The sequence below is a fragment of the Sus scrofa genome, unplaced genomic scaffold, assembly GCF_000003025.6.
Source record: "Sus scrofa isolate TJ Tabasco breed Duroc unplaced genomic scaffold, Sscrofa11.1 Contig53, whole genome shotgun sequence".
Lineage (NCBI taxonomy): Eukaryota > Metazoa > Chordata > Mammalia > Artiodactyla > Suidae > Sus > Sus scrofa.
The window spans coordinates 782,360-800,160 of record NW_018085237.1 but is presented as its reverse complement, the minus strand read 5'-3'; the positions used below and the strand labels follow the sequence as shown (position 1 = coordinate 800,160).

General features: G+C 37.6%; 1 protein-coding gene across 1 annotated transcript; it reads left to right on the top strand.

Moving 5' to 3' along the window:
- The first annotated feature begins 960 nt into the window (after positions 1 to 960).
- LOC100152560 (olfactory receptor 5M8-like) lies at positions 961 to 13,454 on the top strand. Its single transcript, XM_021082145.1, is given in 3 exon segments — positions 961 to 1,240; positions 1,243 to 1,565; positions 12,510 to 13,454. Coding segments are annotated over 3 exon segments (1,548 nt in total).
- Positions 13,455 to 17,801: the final 4,347 nt, after the last annotated feature.

Sequence of the window (17,801 nt, the reverse complement as noted above, 5' to 3'; positions counted from 1 at the left end):
AACTTTTCTAGAATATCTGTTGAGAGAACAGTCTCTCCCCCTCCACAAAAAGCCAATTTTATGAAGTAATTAAAAAAGAGAGATGAAATTAAGTGAGAATTAAACTCATTCTAGCAAGAAATAAAACTTGTGGAACTTTATAAATCTCTCTTTAAATTATTGGGGAAAGATAATTTTGGGGAAATTTTAAATATTAACTAAGGTAACTACCTGTTATAATGAACCAGAATTGTAATTTGAAAATTATTGAGGAGAGTCTGATATTGAATAGATGAGGACTCTGATGTCCACCAATAACAAGGTAAAAAGGCAATTTTCTAAATCAAGACACAAATGAGATTTTACTGGTATGTCATTGGCTAGTATGAAGCCACCATATTATAATTTATATTTAGGTTTATGCTTTGTAATCAGGAAATGTACCTCGTCCTTATATTTGTGAGATACTGGAATGGAAAGGTAAGGGAGGGGATGTGCTGGAGTTTATTACAGCAGAACAGATGAAGAAGGTGCTCCATCCTGGGAAATTTATCTTCACTTGAAAATTGACTTTCTAAATATGCACACACTAAGGACAGCAAAATGTTTTCAAATACGTCACTGTTTTGTTCAAAACCATTCCTGGGATTGATGATGAAGCCTGTGACTTTATAGCAAATTATAAGTGGCAGTTGGTGGTTCAACCCATTTTAAGACAAATTGTGGGTCATAAATCTCTCATTCCAAAACAAATTAGAGTCACAGGAGCCATTCTTTTGGGGAATCATCTGCACATTATATACCTAGATTTAGGGGTTATGATCTTTCTAAATATTCTATCTCCTACAGTCTGACACCATCTAACAATAGCTGGGTGTGAGGGTAACTGAGGGTAGAAGAGAAAGAGAGAAAGAGAGGGAAAGAGCATATGATGGACTTCCCATTCACTTCTTAATTTATTTTAATTCACCTAAGTGAATGATGCTGGCACCTAAGAAAATGGTCAGAGGAAATTCCGCCTTGGTGACTGAATTTGTTTTCTTGGGATTAACGGATGATCCAGATCTTCAGCCCATCCTCTTTGTGCTGTTTCTGGGGATCTATTTGATCACGGTGTGCGGGAACCTTGTGATGTTGGTGTTGATCAGGATATATTCTCGCCTCCACACCCCTATGTACTTCTTTCTTGCCAATTTGTTCTGCTTGGATTTGTGCTATTCTGCTAATGTGACCCCCAAGATGTTGATAAACTTCTTATCAGAGAAAAAACCATTTCCTACACAGCATGTTTAATCCAGTGTTATTTTTTCATTGCCATGGTAATTACTGAGTATTACATGCTAGCTGTAATGGCTTATGATAGGTACATGGCCATCTGTAATCCTTTGCTTTATAGCAGTAAGATGTCCAAAGGGGTCTGTATCTGCCTGATTGCTGGTCCATATGTCTATGGGTTCCTTAGTAGCCTGATGGAAACCATGTGGACCTACTGCTTGACCTTCTGTGGCTCCAACGTCATTAATCACTTCTACTGTGCTGACCCACCCCTCATCTGACTCTCATGCTCTGACACCTTCATTAAGGAGGCTAATAGGTTTCCTCAGAGTGACTTGTTGATTCCTTCAAAAATTTTTCTTACATATGCAAAAATGGAGGCTCTTTCCTCACTTTCAAAATGGGCATTCATTTATTTATTTTTTTTAATCCTGCAATTATTATAGAACTTTTATTTTGTGTCAAGACAAGTGAGGCTGTAAAGATAAAGCCAAGAACACTGAGGTCAGAATATTTGAAATAATAAATAGGCTTGTTTTACATAACTGAATATGTGTGTGTGCTTAAAAGCAATAGATCTCTAGGTATTTGTTTAAGTAGAAGCCAACAAACTATTAACTGAATGTTAAATTTACAAGAATAGTTATTTGCTTGCATGTGTGTTTTAATGCAATTTGTAGGCAATTATTTAAAATAAAGTTTTTAATAACATCTAGAAATAGAGAGTTTGAAATAATTGAATGAGATCATATAGAACTAATGACAATGAAAATATTATTCCACAGGAAATAGTAAGCAAAAATAAGTTCTATCGTAGAAATGATGCTTGGAAATATAACTGAGAAAAAATGTGTCAATGGGGGACTAATTACAGTTATGTGGCTTTTCCCTTTCCTCTGAAAGTGACATCAGCCACGTATTTTGTTCAGACCCTGACTTATCTGACACGATACTGTATTTGGAGCTATCAGTATGTTGGAGCAGGTGCACAAAAAATGAACAAGTTCTTGTCTTACACAGTCAGAAGACTACAATCTTCTTTCCTCCATAGGATCAACCTTTTCTTTTTCTTATATTATAAAACTTAAACAATTGGGTCAATCTTTAGTTTTACAGTTTCACAAAACTATACAATCCTAGAGCTCCTTAAAATTTCCTTGGTACTTAAAGCAGTACTTGGCTTAATGTAGATACCCAGTAAATATTCATCACTTTCGCCTGTGCTATGCAGTTTCAAAATCACCTAAAATGTTAACAGCTTAAAGAATCATCTTGTATTTGCATCCCTTAGCATTAAAATATTTACAGACAAGCCATCATATTTAATTCTAAAATCAGGTATATAATAACTAATTGTGATAATGGTGGAGGTAAAATTTGAACTATAGATTTATAAATGGAAAATACCTTTCACATCCTGAAAAACAGATTGATAGGCAGAGATGAGAGTAGGTGTGAAAATCCAAGTCCCTAAGAGGGTGAAATATTGATAAACTCTAGAGAAGTCACAATGCTCCTGAAGCAGGCCCTAATTCTTTGTAGGAACCATTCTTTGTCTACATCATCAATTAATACCTAAGAAATAGTTTGAAGATTCTTGTCTCCTGTTTTGTCCTAAGGAGGAAGATGTCTCTCACAGGTCAGAAGACATAAATAGATGCCAGGCATGGACATGAGGGTCTTATTGGTTATAAGCTCTGTCTCCCAAGGCAAGATCAAGTCTTATCAGCAGTTGTGGTCATATTTCTCTAAATTATGGGGTCAAAGCTCCTGCATAGTAAATGCAACAGAATTATAAATGACCAATGTTAGTTCATGACAGTTAACATGTGTGTCAACAATTTTGAGTACATATATGGCTATACCATATTCTTGCTTGTAGATACATAGATTTTTTTTGAAATATAAGGAATTATTATTTTTTTGGCTTTTTAATGCCACACCTACAGCATATGGAAATTCCCACACTAGGGGTCAAATCACAGCTGCAGCTTCTGGCCTACACCACAGCCACAGCAATGTGGGATCTGAGCCATGTCAGCAAACTACACCACACCTCATAGCAGTGCTGGATCCTTAACCCACTAAGTGTGGCCAGGGATAGAACCTGCATCCTCATGGATGCTAGTCAGATTCATTTCCATGAATGATGGAAACTCCATAAATGTAAGGAGTTCTTAATAATGGTAACTTTGAGAAGTGAGAAGTGAGAATGGAAGATCAGGGTGGGGCAAACAAAAGGAAATATTTTATGCTTTTATGTTATATTCTTTCAAAGATTGAATGTTTACTATAAAAATGTATACATTTTATAAGGCAAAATTTACCTATAAAGTTATAAAGGTAAAAATGTATGAAGAACGAATAATTATTCCCATATCTACATACATAATAAAATAGCGCCCAAATATTACGCACAATTCATGTACATATCACATGTAAAACTAAATTTTTTATACATGTCTTTACTATTTTGTCTTTAGATTATAGCTTTCCATTATGGATTTAAAATCAACTGTTCTGTAAATGCAGTTAAGTTTGGATCCAGTTCTCATATATATATATATATATATATATATATATATATATATATATTTAGTGTATAATGAAGAATACACCGTAATTTAACTTCTAAAGTTCATTTCTTCTGATCAGTTTTTGAAAAGCTTGTTTCGCATCCTGATTCCTCAGACCGTAAAGGATGGGGTTCAACATAGGGCTTACAAAAGTGTATAAAACAGCAATGACTTTGGACTGCTTCACTGACTTGTCCATAGGAGGTCTAACGTACATGCAGAACAGGGTCCCATGAAACACAGTCACTGCCATTAGATGGGACCCACAGATGGAAAAAGCTTTACGCCTGCCTTCAGCAGAACACATCTTCAGGATGGCAATGAGAATGAAGATGTAGGAGATGAGGATTATGAGAAGGGAGTTGGAGAGGTTAAATCCTGCCACCACAAATATAGATGCAGAAATAGAGGTGACCCTTAATGTCATTGATATTTATGATTGACACTAGAAGTATGAAGCCCAAAATTATATACTCATGATGTGATGATCTGATGAATGAGCTTAGAGAGTCAGAATGTATGTAAAAGTAGCCATTGGCTTGGGAATTTCAATATATTTAAATTATTGTTTCTTTTGATAGTTTGGGTTGAGAGAACTATTATAATAAAATGTATTTTTCCTAGAAAACTTCCTCTGCTTAATGACCTTTATGAAAGTCCATTTCACCTGGGCAAGATTATATTGACCACAGGTTCCCTCTTATTTCACACCTTAAATAATTAAAATATCTTAATATATTAATATCTTTGTGGCCACATATTAATTTAACTTAGCTCAACACAAAGTTATTAAAGTTTATCAAAAACAAACTACTGAAAGTTTTAAAAATGATTAAATGTACACTCCCCGCTTATGAAGAGTAATGTTTATTGATGGAAAAAATTCCACAACTGTCTTACCAAGAGACTTGCTAAGATAAACGAAACAGTTGATATATTAAACAATTATTTTGTGAGCACAGAGAAAGAAAAAAATTAATTTTGACTAAGGCTCTTAGCACAAGTTCATGTGCCTGACACATGAGTGAGGCCAAGGAAACTGAAACATCAGAGTTTGAAGCTGAGTGGCAGTCCATGCAAGGAGACAGGTGGCTCATGCCCCCAAAATATCCCACACTCCTAGAATCTAAATTGTAAAGCATTTGTTTGATCTTTTTTTTTTTTTTTTGTCTTTTCTAGGGCCACTCCCACTGCATATGGAGGGTCCCAGTATAGGGGTCGAATTGGAGCTGTAGCTGCCAGCCAATGCCAGAGCCACAGCAATGTGGAATCCAAGCTGAGTCTGCGAACTACACCACAGCTCAGGGCAACACCGGATCCTTAACCCACTGAGCAAGGCCAGGGATCGAACCCACAACCTTATGGTTCCTAGTGGGATTCGTTAACCACTGAGCCATGACAGGAACTCCCAAAATTGCAAAGCATTATTAAAAGCCAGGTGAGGGAGTGTAGTCACAGGGTAAGTGACCAGCTAGTGCACACTTTCTGATTGGCTGATGATGAGGTAAGAGGGCTAAGTCACAGGGATTAATGCGATCAGTCCTTAAACTCCAGAAAACCCGGGAGATCTATGCCCATGGTTGTCAAGTAGCTAACCTCTTCCATTTGGTTGGGGGTAGGAAGTTGACTTTTGTAAAACAACTCAGGAAATGAGCACCAGATTCTATTAGCTAGATACTTCAGAGAGATGAGAAAGCAGAGGATATAAGGGATGAGCTGGTCCAGGGAATGCCCCTTAGCATCCTACTGGACTTCAAGGCTTTTAGGGTAGAGCTAGGCTTTGGAATTGAATAGAATTTCAAAAGGTAGAGGATAGATGCAAAGGCATTTCCTAAAGAAAGAGGCAACTAATAAAAGGAGAATATCTTGGTCTTGCTTGGGACACCAATCATGGATAAGAATTTCAGACAAATTGAGGCTAAATTGTAAACAGGGTCACATGAAGAAGAGGGATGGGGATGTTTGCTACGATATTTAGACTAAATTTGGTATCTACAGAAACCATCAATACTTTCTGAGTAGTGACATGGAGGCACAAGATTTTGTCCTCATTCTTCAGGTTTCTGAGAGACAAGTGTGCCATCAGCCCCTATGTTGAGTAGAACATGAGCCACTGCAGCTGCCAACCCACAGAACCCCCTGAGTGGAGATCAGGGTGGAGACCAGGAGAGAGGTATTCTGTGCTCTGGGAAGGCTGGAAGAATGGGCTTTCAGGTAGTTGGATATTTTCAGAAGATTTTTTGAGCCCAATTCTTGCATCTCCTTATATCTAGAGAAACACTAGGGTCCATCAATGATGATTAATGTCTGTGACTTGTGGTGACCTACATGAGACCAGCAGAGAACATCAATAAAATGTGTGCATGGCTGCATGCACCACCCCCTTCACCTTTATGACTTATATCTTCCTGGGCTGTAGTTAGTGGCCCCAACAAAAGATGTCCTGGTCACCTGTGAGAACAGCCACCTCCAAGGGAACTCAGGAAAGCATATCAAAGGAGGGATTCCAGTAATCCCAGACCTTTATGTCTTTCCATAGAAATGGTTTCCTGTAAATCTTCTGTAAGTCTGGTTCTGTATAAATCTTGTGTTCCTACTACCTTCCTTTTGTTTCCAAAACTTATATATCTAGCTTACCCCCTTGCCTCCTTGGAGTGGTTTCTCCGGGCTACCTAATATGCTGTCTCTGGAGCTTAGGTCCTAATTTTACCCCAAATAAAACTTAACTCTCAAAGTTCACGTTATATTTTTTTAGTCGACACAAGAATTCTGTAAAGAGCAATGATTTCTTTTGACCAAGGTAGATAGTGACGGTATGAATGAATGGTCTCCATTATTAATCTGGCAAATGACAGTCTCCTTCCCAGGCCGATTTCATTTCTTGCCAAGATTTTGAATTCTTTGCTTCCATCTTGGGATTAACTTTATTAAAACAAACAAAAAAAAAACACATAAGTATTGGTTACTTATTTATCTGTTCTTATCTTTGCTGTCTTTTTAGTTCCCCACTTCTTTACAGATTTAGGGTCCTGCTGCCCACTTCCTGCTGTTATCAAGGTCCTAACATACATGGTTATGAAGCACCCTTATCCCCCCAGTTGCTGAGCAGAAGCTTAGTTCCACTGTAAACTAGAGATGGGCACTCACCATCTGCCTCTACATGGATTTAATCATGAGCCACTGCACTTGCTGACCCTCAACACCCCCTGAAAGAAGCTCAGGGTGAAGATCAAGAGGGAGGCACCCCATGCTGTGGGAAAACTGGCAGAACATGTCTTAGATAGTAAATTATTTTCTGGAAAAAAATTTATGAGCCAAATTCTTGCATTTCCTTCTATCTAGAAAAGCACTAAAATCCTTCATGGTGGCATCTGCTCCTTGTGACTAGAAGTAACCTTTAAGAAACTAGCAGCAAACTTCTCAGCAAACAATTTGTGTGCTTGAGTGCACATACATTTACCTTCACCAAAATCACATATATACTGACTTTCCCCCTTACCTCTTTGGAGCAGTTTTTCAGAGGTATCTGAAATGCTGCCTCCCAGGCTACAGTTCTCATTTTGCCTCCAAAAAAACTTAACTGTCAAATTTTAGCTTGTGCATATTTTTTTTTAAGTTGGCACCACTAACCTCTAAGGAAAAAAAAAGTTCTTATGAGTGAGAGTCCCCAAAAAAGTCTCAAGATATGTATTTGATTTTCTTAAATATTAAGAAATATGAAGGGTAAAATATTTGGATTTGGAAATGACACCTAGTATATACATATTTAACATCTGAAAGTTGAAGAAGCTGACATAGGGTAACTTGCCTTAAACTAATGGACTGGACTCTAGAAAAAGAATCATTAAAGTGTAATTAAACCTACTTTTCTTAGTTCTCTCTCACGCTAAATGTTGTAATGAATGTCTTTGAAATTTCTTCCCTAAACCTGGAAAGCATGGGGATTTTTTGATTCATGGTAGTAGATGTTTAATACTTCGGTGAAATGAGATGAAATCTGAGGGAATCTATAAATGTTCACGACTAAAAACAAGAGATTTGTAGTCAGATGTGCATTCTCATCTCAGCAAGTCAGTCCACTTAGATCTTTGAATTTGAGAAAATTGCTTATTCTCTTTAAGCTCAGTATCTTCAGCTGTACAATGGGCTTGAGGTTTTGCTTTGTTTTGTTTTTTGCCACACTTGCTGCATAAGGAAGTTTTGGGGCAAGGGGTCAAATCTGAGCCACAGCTGCAGCAAAACAGGATTCTTAACCCACTCCCACTGTGCTGGGTTGGGGATCGAACCCACACCTCAGCAGTAATGCAAGCCACAGAGACAATGCCTGATCCTTAAATTCTGTGCCACCCAGGAACTCTTAAGTTTTTAAAATGAGTTTCTAATGTGTCTCAAATTGATATTGTTTGCCCATGGTCTTGTCTTTTTCTTAAAAATGTGTATGTGTGTGTGTGTGTGTACACACACACACACACACACATATATATATATATATATGTGTATATATATATATATATATATATATATATTTAGAAAAACATACATATATTTTTTAAAAAAATCAGGAAAAGGGAGACCAAAATATTGTTTTCTTTCAAATAAATATATGATCACTGCAATTAATCCATGTGGTAAAATAAGCCCTTGCTGAATTGGTGACCAAGTAAAATGAATGACTAACTTACTCTTTTATGCAGCTCTTTCTTCTTAGTGATGGCAGTACTGAGGGAGCATGGTACCCAACAATGCATGGCAAGCAGTAGGCAAGGTCACCACCAAGAAAGGTAAGGAAGAACATGCAGAAGAGATGCTTAAGCTAGTCCTAGTTTCCACATTCAAAATTCCTGAATTATCTTCAAGGAACTTTTAATTATAAGAATTGATTGCTTAATCCTGACATGAAAAAAAAGAATGCCACAGGGAAAAGGAATCAACCTTATAAATACAAGCAACCATTTCCCTCACTTATAATTTTGGAAAGCCCATTGTTTTTCCCACATCATTTTAGGATGTCTATTTTGTGTATATTAGGAACTAGCCCAAATATTACTATTATACTTGGAATCCAATTTCATTTATTTTAAAATGTTATTGGAGTGTAGTTGACTTCCAATTTTGTGTTAGTTTCAGGTGTACAGAAAAGTAAATCAGTTATACATATAAATATATACAGTCTTTTTTAGATTCTAATTTCTTATCTGATAGGAATAAGTACATGGTTAGAAATAGTTAAAAGACTGCATAGAAAATATTAGGGTTAATTATCTGGGAAATACCAATGATGAAGTCTGATTTTTTTTGTCTAAATATTAAACATGGGGAAGTAGAAACTAAAAAAAAAATCATGGCTTTATGTGACTGACACAAGGTCAGATACTTACATACATTATAATTTTTTAAATCCTCAGAGAAAATCTCTGGAACAATATTCTCAAGGTGAGAACATTGCTCATAAAAGTTCAGTTCTCTACAATTATAAAACTAATACATAACATAGTTGTGATTTTTCAAAATAAATCTGCCTAGATCCAATCATAGTTGTGATTTTTCAGATTGAATCTTCCCAGTTCCAAATGGATATATATTAATTTTGGAAAGCACAAAGATACCTTGGTAGACCATTTTATAAGTTTTATTGAAGTACAGTTTATTTATAAGGCTATGATAAATTTGCTTTACAATGAATGATTCAACAAATGATTCAACCATTCATATTCTTTTCCCACATAGATTGGCACAGGTGGTAGACCTTTTTTTTTTTTTTTTTTTTTTTTTTTTAAGGTCTGCACCTATGGTATATGGAAATTCCCAGGCTAGAAGTCGAATCAGAGCTACAGCAGCTACATCACAGCTACACCACAGCAATAGCAATGCAGGATCCCTGACCCACACAGTGAGGCCAGGAATTGAACCCACTTCCTCATGGATGCTAGTCAGATTTGTTTCTCCTGCACCACAACAGGAACCCCAGGTGGTAGACCATTTTTAAGAAAGGTGGGATGTAAGAATAGGACATAAATTCACAGAAGGGTACAACATAATCTTTCAATGTTTTCTCTAGTAGGAGATGAGAAAAAATTAGTGAGACATCCTCCTTCTTACTTGCACGGAAATTCATGCACAAGCAGAAGCCAAAGGTGAACTCTTAAATATGGAAAGGAAAATTTGGAGTTTGTGAGACATTCCAGAAAAGAAAAGAGGTGAGAAATAGTATGGGGGAGACAAGAGAAACCAGAGATGTGTTACAAAGCTGGGAATTAAATACTATAAAATAATCCGTGGAAAAATCCTCTGTTAGGGTGCAAGGCAGGAATTTAGAGAATAAATGTGACGATCGTTTAAGTTTTACTTTTTATTCTTTTTCCAAAAAATATTATATTTCACCTGCATTCCATAGAATTGCTGTGTGTATGTGTATTGTGTGCATTTTGGATTTTCAAATATCATGGAATGGATAGAAAAGAGGTTTATGGCAATTTTGCAAGGTTTTAAGAGCCTTGTAGCTGGGTTATCTAAGCATTATTGTCACCATTTTTAAATTATAGCGTGATCCTTGGGCATAAACCTGAAAGCTTAATTAAATTTTAACTAATTATTATCACGATGTAGTTTTATGTTATATAGCAGTCAGGCTTATGGGAGTCTTTTAAAGGTTTGCATTAGTTGAATAACACTTTCCACTCCTGCAAGAAGCAAAGAAAACAGTTAAACAAGTTCAATTCTCATTTATATGGAATTCTGAGCAGTTTATCAGTTCCACACTGCCATGATTTTATAAGTATCAATGTCAGAGGTAAAATATTGCCTGCCAGATCAGTAAACAAAGGATGTCACAGTCCTCAGTGATTGCAGCCACCTACCATGGTGAGCCCCAAGGGAACTCAGGAAGGAAACAGAGTATCTGCCATCTAGCGCCATCAGACTGCGGCCACTCCTGAAAGTGAGCCCTGAGGAAATTCAGGATGTGAAAACAGAATATTGGCCCTGGATAGCTGAGGTGCATACCAAAGGACTAATTTCAGTGATCTCAGATCCTTGCACCTTTACAGATGTAGAAAAATGATAAATTCCTTAACTTGAGCTATCTTGTTCTCTTTCATTGCCAGTAATCTTTTGTCCCTACTACTTGCCCTTTGTTGCAAAACTCTTATATATCCTGGCTCCCCCCTCACCTATTTGGAGCAGTTACTTGAGATGCAGCCTCTCGGGCTTAAGTCCTCAGTTTTGCCCATCAAATAAAAAATAACTCAACTTTTAGACTGTGCATATATTTGGTTGTCAAATGTCTTCACTCATTTTTCTGCCATCTCACCTGTATGAACCAGAGTGGCTCAGCACTTCATCCTTATTGCAGCCAGCAGTAGGCAGAAAAGTGGACGGAGAGGGCAAGCCTGTGTTAAAGGGGATAGATAACAATTTCACCTTTCTGTATAATCACCTCTTGGCTAGGACTCACTCTTTGGTTATAGCAAATCTAGTTTGAGAATAAACAAAGAAAAGGGAGGTTTTTGTGGCTCTTTGTTTTGTTTGCTTTGGCTTTGTTTTCTAAGACCAATTCTAGATCCAAGAAGTGAATGCTAATATGAATAGGAGGGTTGGGCACAGCTTCCAGCTCAGACTCTCATCAAATCCTAGTGTGTGTGATTTTAATCTGTTTTCACAGTCTTAGACAGCATGCCGGACTAAGTAATTACTGTTGTCTAATTCAGGTCCAGGGATGGAAAAATTAGTTTTACCAAAGTTTATCGAATTAACTGGAAAGATGATAAAAGACTTTTTGAAAGTTCCCGTCCGTTACATGCAGTCCCAATCATGATAAAAGATTTGAAACTGTGGCTTTTCAAAGATTTATCTTTTCTTTCATTTCCCCCCAAATGGTCTCTAGTCATTTTAAAATAGAAAATAGTGACCTTTTGTATTTTATGAAGATGAATTAAAATGTATCATCACTTAGTGACTTTTTACAAAGAACCTAGATGATTTTATCTGGCATGTCCTGGAAGAAATAATTGTTGCCATAAAGAGAATATTTGGTACATGATTCTTAACTTCCAGCAAGCAAATCATTTAGTTAAGTACCTATTTGATTATTGGCACTGAGTGGCAAAATCTAGAATGAATAAAAATGACATAAGGTTAAGTGAAATGAGGAAAATAAAGTAGAAATGTAGATGGTAAGAAATGTAGTGACATAAACCAAACTATAAATAGAGAAATAAGAGAATGGTTAGCAAAAAGAATATTTGAAGCTGAGTAGTGACAGAGACCCAGAGTCAGTTTAAGTGTATTTTTTTAATTGTATGGCTAAACCTGAAGCATACCGAAGTTCCAGGGCCAAGGATTGAATCTAAGCCACAGCTTTGACATATTTCAGATCCTTTAGTCCACTGCTGGGAGGGGATCAAATCTGGGACTCCCCAGTGACCCCAGCCACTGCAGTTGGATTCTTAACCCACTGCATTGTGGTGCAAACTCCTGGTTTAAGCATTTGCTAAAGTTAAATTAGTTTATTTTTTAATTCAACCACTATTTCTGGTGTCTCCCTAGACAAAACCATCATAGGAAAGGAAAGGAAAACCTACAGAAGGGAATTAAACATCAACAATATCCCTAAGATAATATGAATTCTTTCCATTTAAAGAATTTTCTGTGTTGACCCTAAGTTCTCATTTTCCATGGAAGGAAATTATGAGAAGAAACTACACTTCGCTGGCTGAATTCATTCTCCTGGGACTGACCAGCCGCCTGGAATTGCAGGTCCTCTTCTTTGTGCTGTTTCTGGGCATTTACATGGTCACAGTGGCAGGGAATCTTGGCATGATTGTCCTCATCCGGGTCAATGTCCGCCTCCACACACCCATGTACTTTTTCCTCAGCCACTTATCCTTTGTGGACCTGTGCTTCTCTTCCAACGTGACCCCCAAGATGCTGGGGATCTTCTTAGCAGAGAGGAAAACCATTTCCTATCCTGCTTGTCTGGTGCAGTGCTACTTTTTTATTGCCTTGGTCCACGTGGAGATCTACATCCTGGCTGTGATGGCCTTTGATCGGTACATGGCCATCTGCAACCCTCTGCTTTATGGCAGCAGGATGTCCAAGGGTGTGTGCACGTCCCTCGTCATGGTGCCTTATGTGTATGGAGCACTGACTGGCCTGATGGAGACCATGTGGACCTATAGCCTAGTCTTCTGTGGCCCCAATGAAATTAACCACTTCTATTGTGCTGACCCACCGCTGATTAAACTGGCTTGTTCAGACACCTACAACAAAGAGTTGTCAATGTTTGTGGTGGCTGGTTTTAATTTCACCTATTCTCTCCTTATCATCCTCATTTCCTACATCTACATATTTCCTGCTATCCTGAGGGTCCGTTCCACAGAAGGAAGGCGCAAAGCTCTCTCTACCTGTGGCTCCCATCTGACAGCCGTCACCATATTCTACGTAGCTCTTTTCTTCATGTACCTCAGGCCTCCTTCAGAGGAGTCCGTGGAACAGGGGAAAATAATGGCTGTGTTTTATACCACAGTGACTCCCATGCTGAATCCCATGATCTACAGTCTAAGGAACAAGGATGTGAAAGAAGCTTTGATCAAAGAACTGCTCAACAGGAGACTGTTTTCTAAATAAATTCAGTGGTAATTTAAGTATTTTTATTTTTTATACCCTATGATTTTTTTCTTATGGCTTAGTACAAAAATAATTTTTCCAAATACATATACTTTCTTTGAAGGGGTGGAGGAAATTTTCATAAAGCAAATTCCACCAAAAGGAATATGGGTATTTATGTTACTGGAAGAGAATTTTTAATTCCCCAAGAAAGCTTTATTGGCCGAAACCCGGAACCAAGGACCTGTACAATGAGGACTCAATGTCAGCAAAAAATCCCAATTTACACCTTGGAAAATAAAATCTTTAAAGCTAAAATAGTATTTTCTCTTTGGAAGGAATTTGCCATGTAGTTAAGACTGTTTCTTAAAGGGAATTATTGACTTTAACATGTAGCCAATAAATTTCAAAAAACAAACTACTTCTGGCTCATGTTACTAAACAAGCATGCCTTCCTTATCATTGAACACCAGCACTGTCACTGAACTTTCAGAAGGAGGGAAATATCTCTCTTAATTCAGGTGAGTTAAGTTGTTAATTAAACCAACATGAGAAGGATAAAAAAAACATTTAATTCATATATACAGTGGTCTCATAGAAATGAGACACTAGAAAAAGCAGCCTGTGTACATCTCATTTTCAGACAAAGACAAAATTATTTGCAGAGGTTTAGCAAAACAAAGGGGCTTGTGCTTCCAGTAGTAAACTGATAAAGAAGTAACAAAATTTGTTAATACAGCTTTCTTAGCCTTGAATTCCCTAATTTTAGTGATAAGAATGCTTTCTATCCTCCTGCTACAGGGAAGAATATCTTCTAATTGGAGATTTATTTCCCACTTTTGAGGAAAAGAGGAAGGTCAGAGAGGGTGTTTTTTTTTTTTTTGTTTGGTTGTTTGTTTTAGGGCTGGACCTGCAGCCTATGGAGGCTCCCAGGCTAGGGGTCCGATTGGAGTTACAGCTTCCATCCTATGCCATAGCTGCAGCAACGTGAGATCCAAGCCATGTCTGTGACCTACACCACAGCTCACGGCAATGCCAGATCCTTAACCCACTGAGCGAGGCCAGGGATTGAACCCACAACCTCATGGTTTCTAGTCAGATTCGTTTCCACTGCTCCACTACAGGAACTTCAGAGAGGGATTTTTTTAAACTTTTTTTTTTCACTAGTTGTTTCCCAAACAATTTTAATTTAAAATAGTCAATATACCATCGTGGTGTATCTTGGGGTGAGCTTCTAAGAGCCCCAACAAAGCCATCCAACCTATAATGTAAATCCCATCCCTTTTTACTCATCTGTAAGCTTTGTTCTAGACCCTGCTTCCATCAACCCCATCTTGAGCCCCAAACACACAAGGACTTGGTTCCCAGTGAAGGACATTTTTCTCGCTCTGATCTATCCCTGGCTTTTCTCTTGAATCTTTGGTTGGGGCAGGGGTAAATTGGTCAAATTGAGTGTTACCTAAAAGACTGTGTAAAGAGATATAAAATTACTTGCTAATACATTAAAAGTGTGTCTAAAGCTATGATACCTTATGATTCCATAAGGTGTGCAACTTGGTTATAATAATAATAATGTCGCCTCACATTTGCATATCACTTTGACAATTACACAGTCCTTTACCTTATTCCCACTAATTTCCACAGAATATTAGGAACAGATGATATTTATTTTCAGTGGGAACCCTGTGGAACTGAAATAGCTTCTCCTACTTAAAGATGAAAGACCTGCAGCTTGAAAGTCAAAGTGAGCACTGATAGTCAAAAAAAACCCACTGCTGGTTTTGCCAGCACCACCACTTCCAGTCTTGTAAATGTATGTTTTGTGGGTGCTGAGGACAACAGGTCCCCTAAGGGCAACCTAGAGCTTTAAGGATAATCATCTGCATAGAAATTAGGAGACTGATGATGAGATGCACACACAAGGCAGAGGTAAGAACCTCTGCTAATTTCCCTCGTGAAATTAGCATGGTTGAAGGGCTACACACTCTACAGAAATACAGAGTCAACTACAGACAAAAAAATCAAAGTAGTCTTTGTAAACTTTGACTAATAAAGCAGTTAAAAATAATTTCATTTGAAAATTCAGAATAGTAGGTAAATTATTTTGTCAATTTGAGTTGCTCAATCACAAGCCAGGAAAGAAAAATAAATCTCGTAATATTAAGAGTAATATTAATTACTCTTAATATTAAGTATTGGAGAGACTGTAGAACCAGTCTACTTATAAATGTTGGTGGGAATTTAATTGATATAACCAGTTTGTAAAGCTTTTTGATAGTATCAGTTTAAGAAGAACATATGCTTATTCTGTAAATCAGCAGTTCTACCAGAATTCTAATAGTTAGAAATGCATAAATGTGAACATACAGAGATTTGTGCAGGGATGTATTTTGTAACAGCCACCTATGGAAGGACTCTATATAATTTCACACAAATAGGAAGAATATTTTAGGTAGAGTCATACAATGGATACCACACAATAATGACAATAAAGATCTATTGCTATACTCATGACATTCAACATGAGTGGAGACTGAATGTTTGTGTCCCACCAGACTTTGCATTTTGCAACCTAATCACCAAGTGAGATATGATATTTAGATGTGGGGGCCTCAGGAATATGATTAGGTTATGAAGGCAGAGCCCTCATGAATGGGATCAGTGCCCTCATAAAAGAGCCAGGAGAGGAATTCCTGTGGTGGCTCAGCAGGTTATGAGCCTGACATAGTGTCCATGAGGATCCGGGTTTGATTCCTGGCCTCACTCAGTGAGTTGAGGATCCCGTACTGCCACAAGCTGCAGTGTAGGTTGTAGATGTGGGCTCGGATCTGGTGTTGCCATAGTTGTGGTGAAGGGCGGCGTTTGCAGTTCTGATTACATACCTAGCCTGGGAACTTTCATATGCCACAGGTGCCACCATAAAAAGAAAAAAGAAAAAAGAGCCAGGAGAAGTCCTTTGCCCCTTCTTTCATGTGAGGACACAGCAAAATGACAGCCATGTACAAACCAGGAAGAGTATCTCATCAGAACCCAACCTGATCTTAGACTTTCAGCTTCCAGAACAGTAAAAAATGAAATTTTGTTTTTATAAGCCACTCATTTATACTATCATTATATCAAAACAAAATAAATCATTTTGTCCAAACAAAATAAATCATTTACCAGCATAATGTTCAGGCATCAACACAGTGATCTTTAAAAGACTATACATAGGAGTTCCCATCGTGGCGCAGTGGTTAACGAATCCAACTAGGAACCATGAGGTTGCGGTTCGATCCCTGCCCTTGCTCAGTGGGTTAAGGATCTGGCGTTGCCGTGAGCTGTGGTGTAGGTTGCAGACTCGGCTCGGATCCTGCGTTGCTGTGGCTCTGGCGTAGGCTGGCAGCTCCAGCTCCAATTAGACCCCTAGCCTGGGAACCTCCATATGCTGCGGGAGCGGCCCAAGAAATGGCAAAAAGACAAAAAAATAAAAATAAAAAAATAAAATAAAAGACTATACATAAAAGAATATGTACTGTTTGATTCATTCCAGTTATGTAAAATTCAAAAAAGACATGTTACCTATAGTGTTAAAAGTGAGGATAAGAGTTCCCTGGTAGCTCAGTGGGTTAAGCATCCGGTATTGTCACTGTTGTGGAATGAGTTAAATCCCTGTCCTGGGAATTTTCACATGTTGTGGGTTCAGTCAAAAAAAAAAAAAAAAAAGAGGATCTAGCTAACTTGGGGGATGGCTAAGAAAGGAAGTGAGAAGAAGGTCTGGAGTAGTGTCAATCTTTACTTAATTTGGAGGTTTGGCCTTACAAGTATGTTTATTATGTAAAAATTCACTAAGCTCTACATTTTCTATGTGTATATTAAATTTCACTATAAAGTTTACTTAAAACGATAAAAAAAATACTAGTCTTTGAACAAGCAAAGCTTCATTCCAATATAGTATAAGAGTGCATTAGTTTGCTAGGACTGCATAACGAAGTACCTCAGACTGGGCAGCAAAACAAAAATTTATTTCTTCACCATTTGGAGAGTGGAAGTTCAAGGTCAAGATGTCCGTAGGGTTGGTTTTATTCTTAAGCTTCTGTCTGGCTTATAGATCACCTTCATATCTCTTTATGTGCTCTTACCTCTGTGTGTTCCCATGTCCTAATGTCGTCTTCTTCCAAAGACACCAGTCACCTTGGGGTAGGACCCACTCAAATGAACTCATTTCACTTTAATTTCCTCTTTAAAGACTCTTTGTCCAAATCCAGTTATATTCTGGGGTAATGGGAGCCAAATTTTTGACGTATGCTTTTTAGACAGACACAATTCAGCCGAGAACACAGAGTGAAGTGGTAGTAGAATTATGACATAAAGTTATGATGGTGAGAT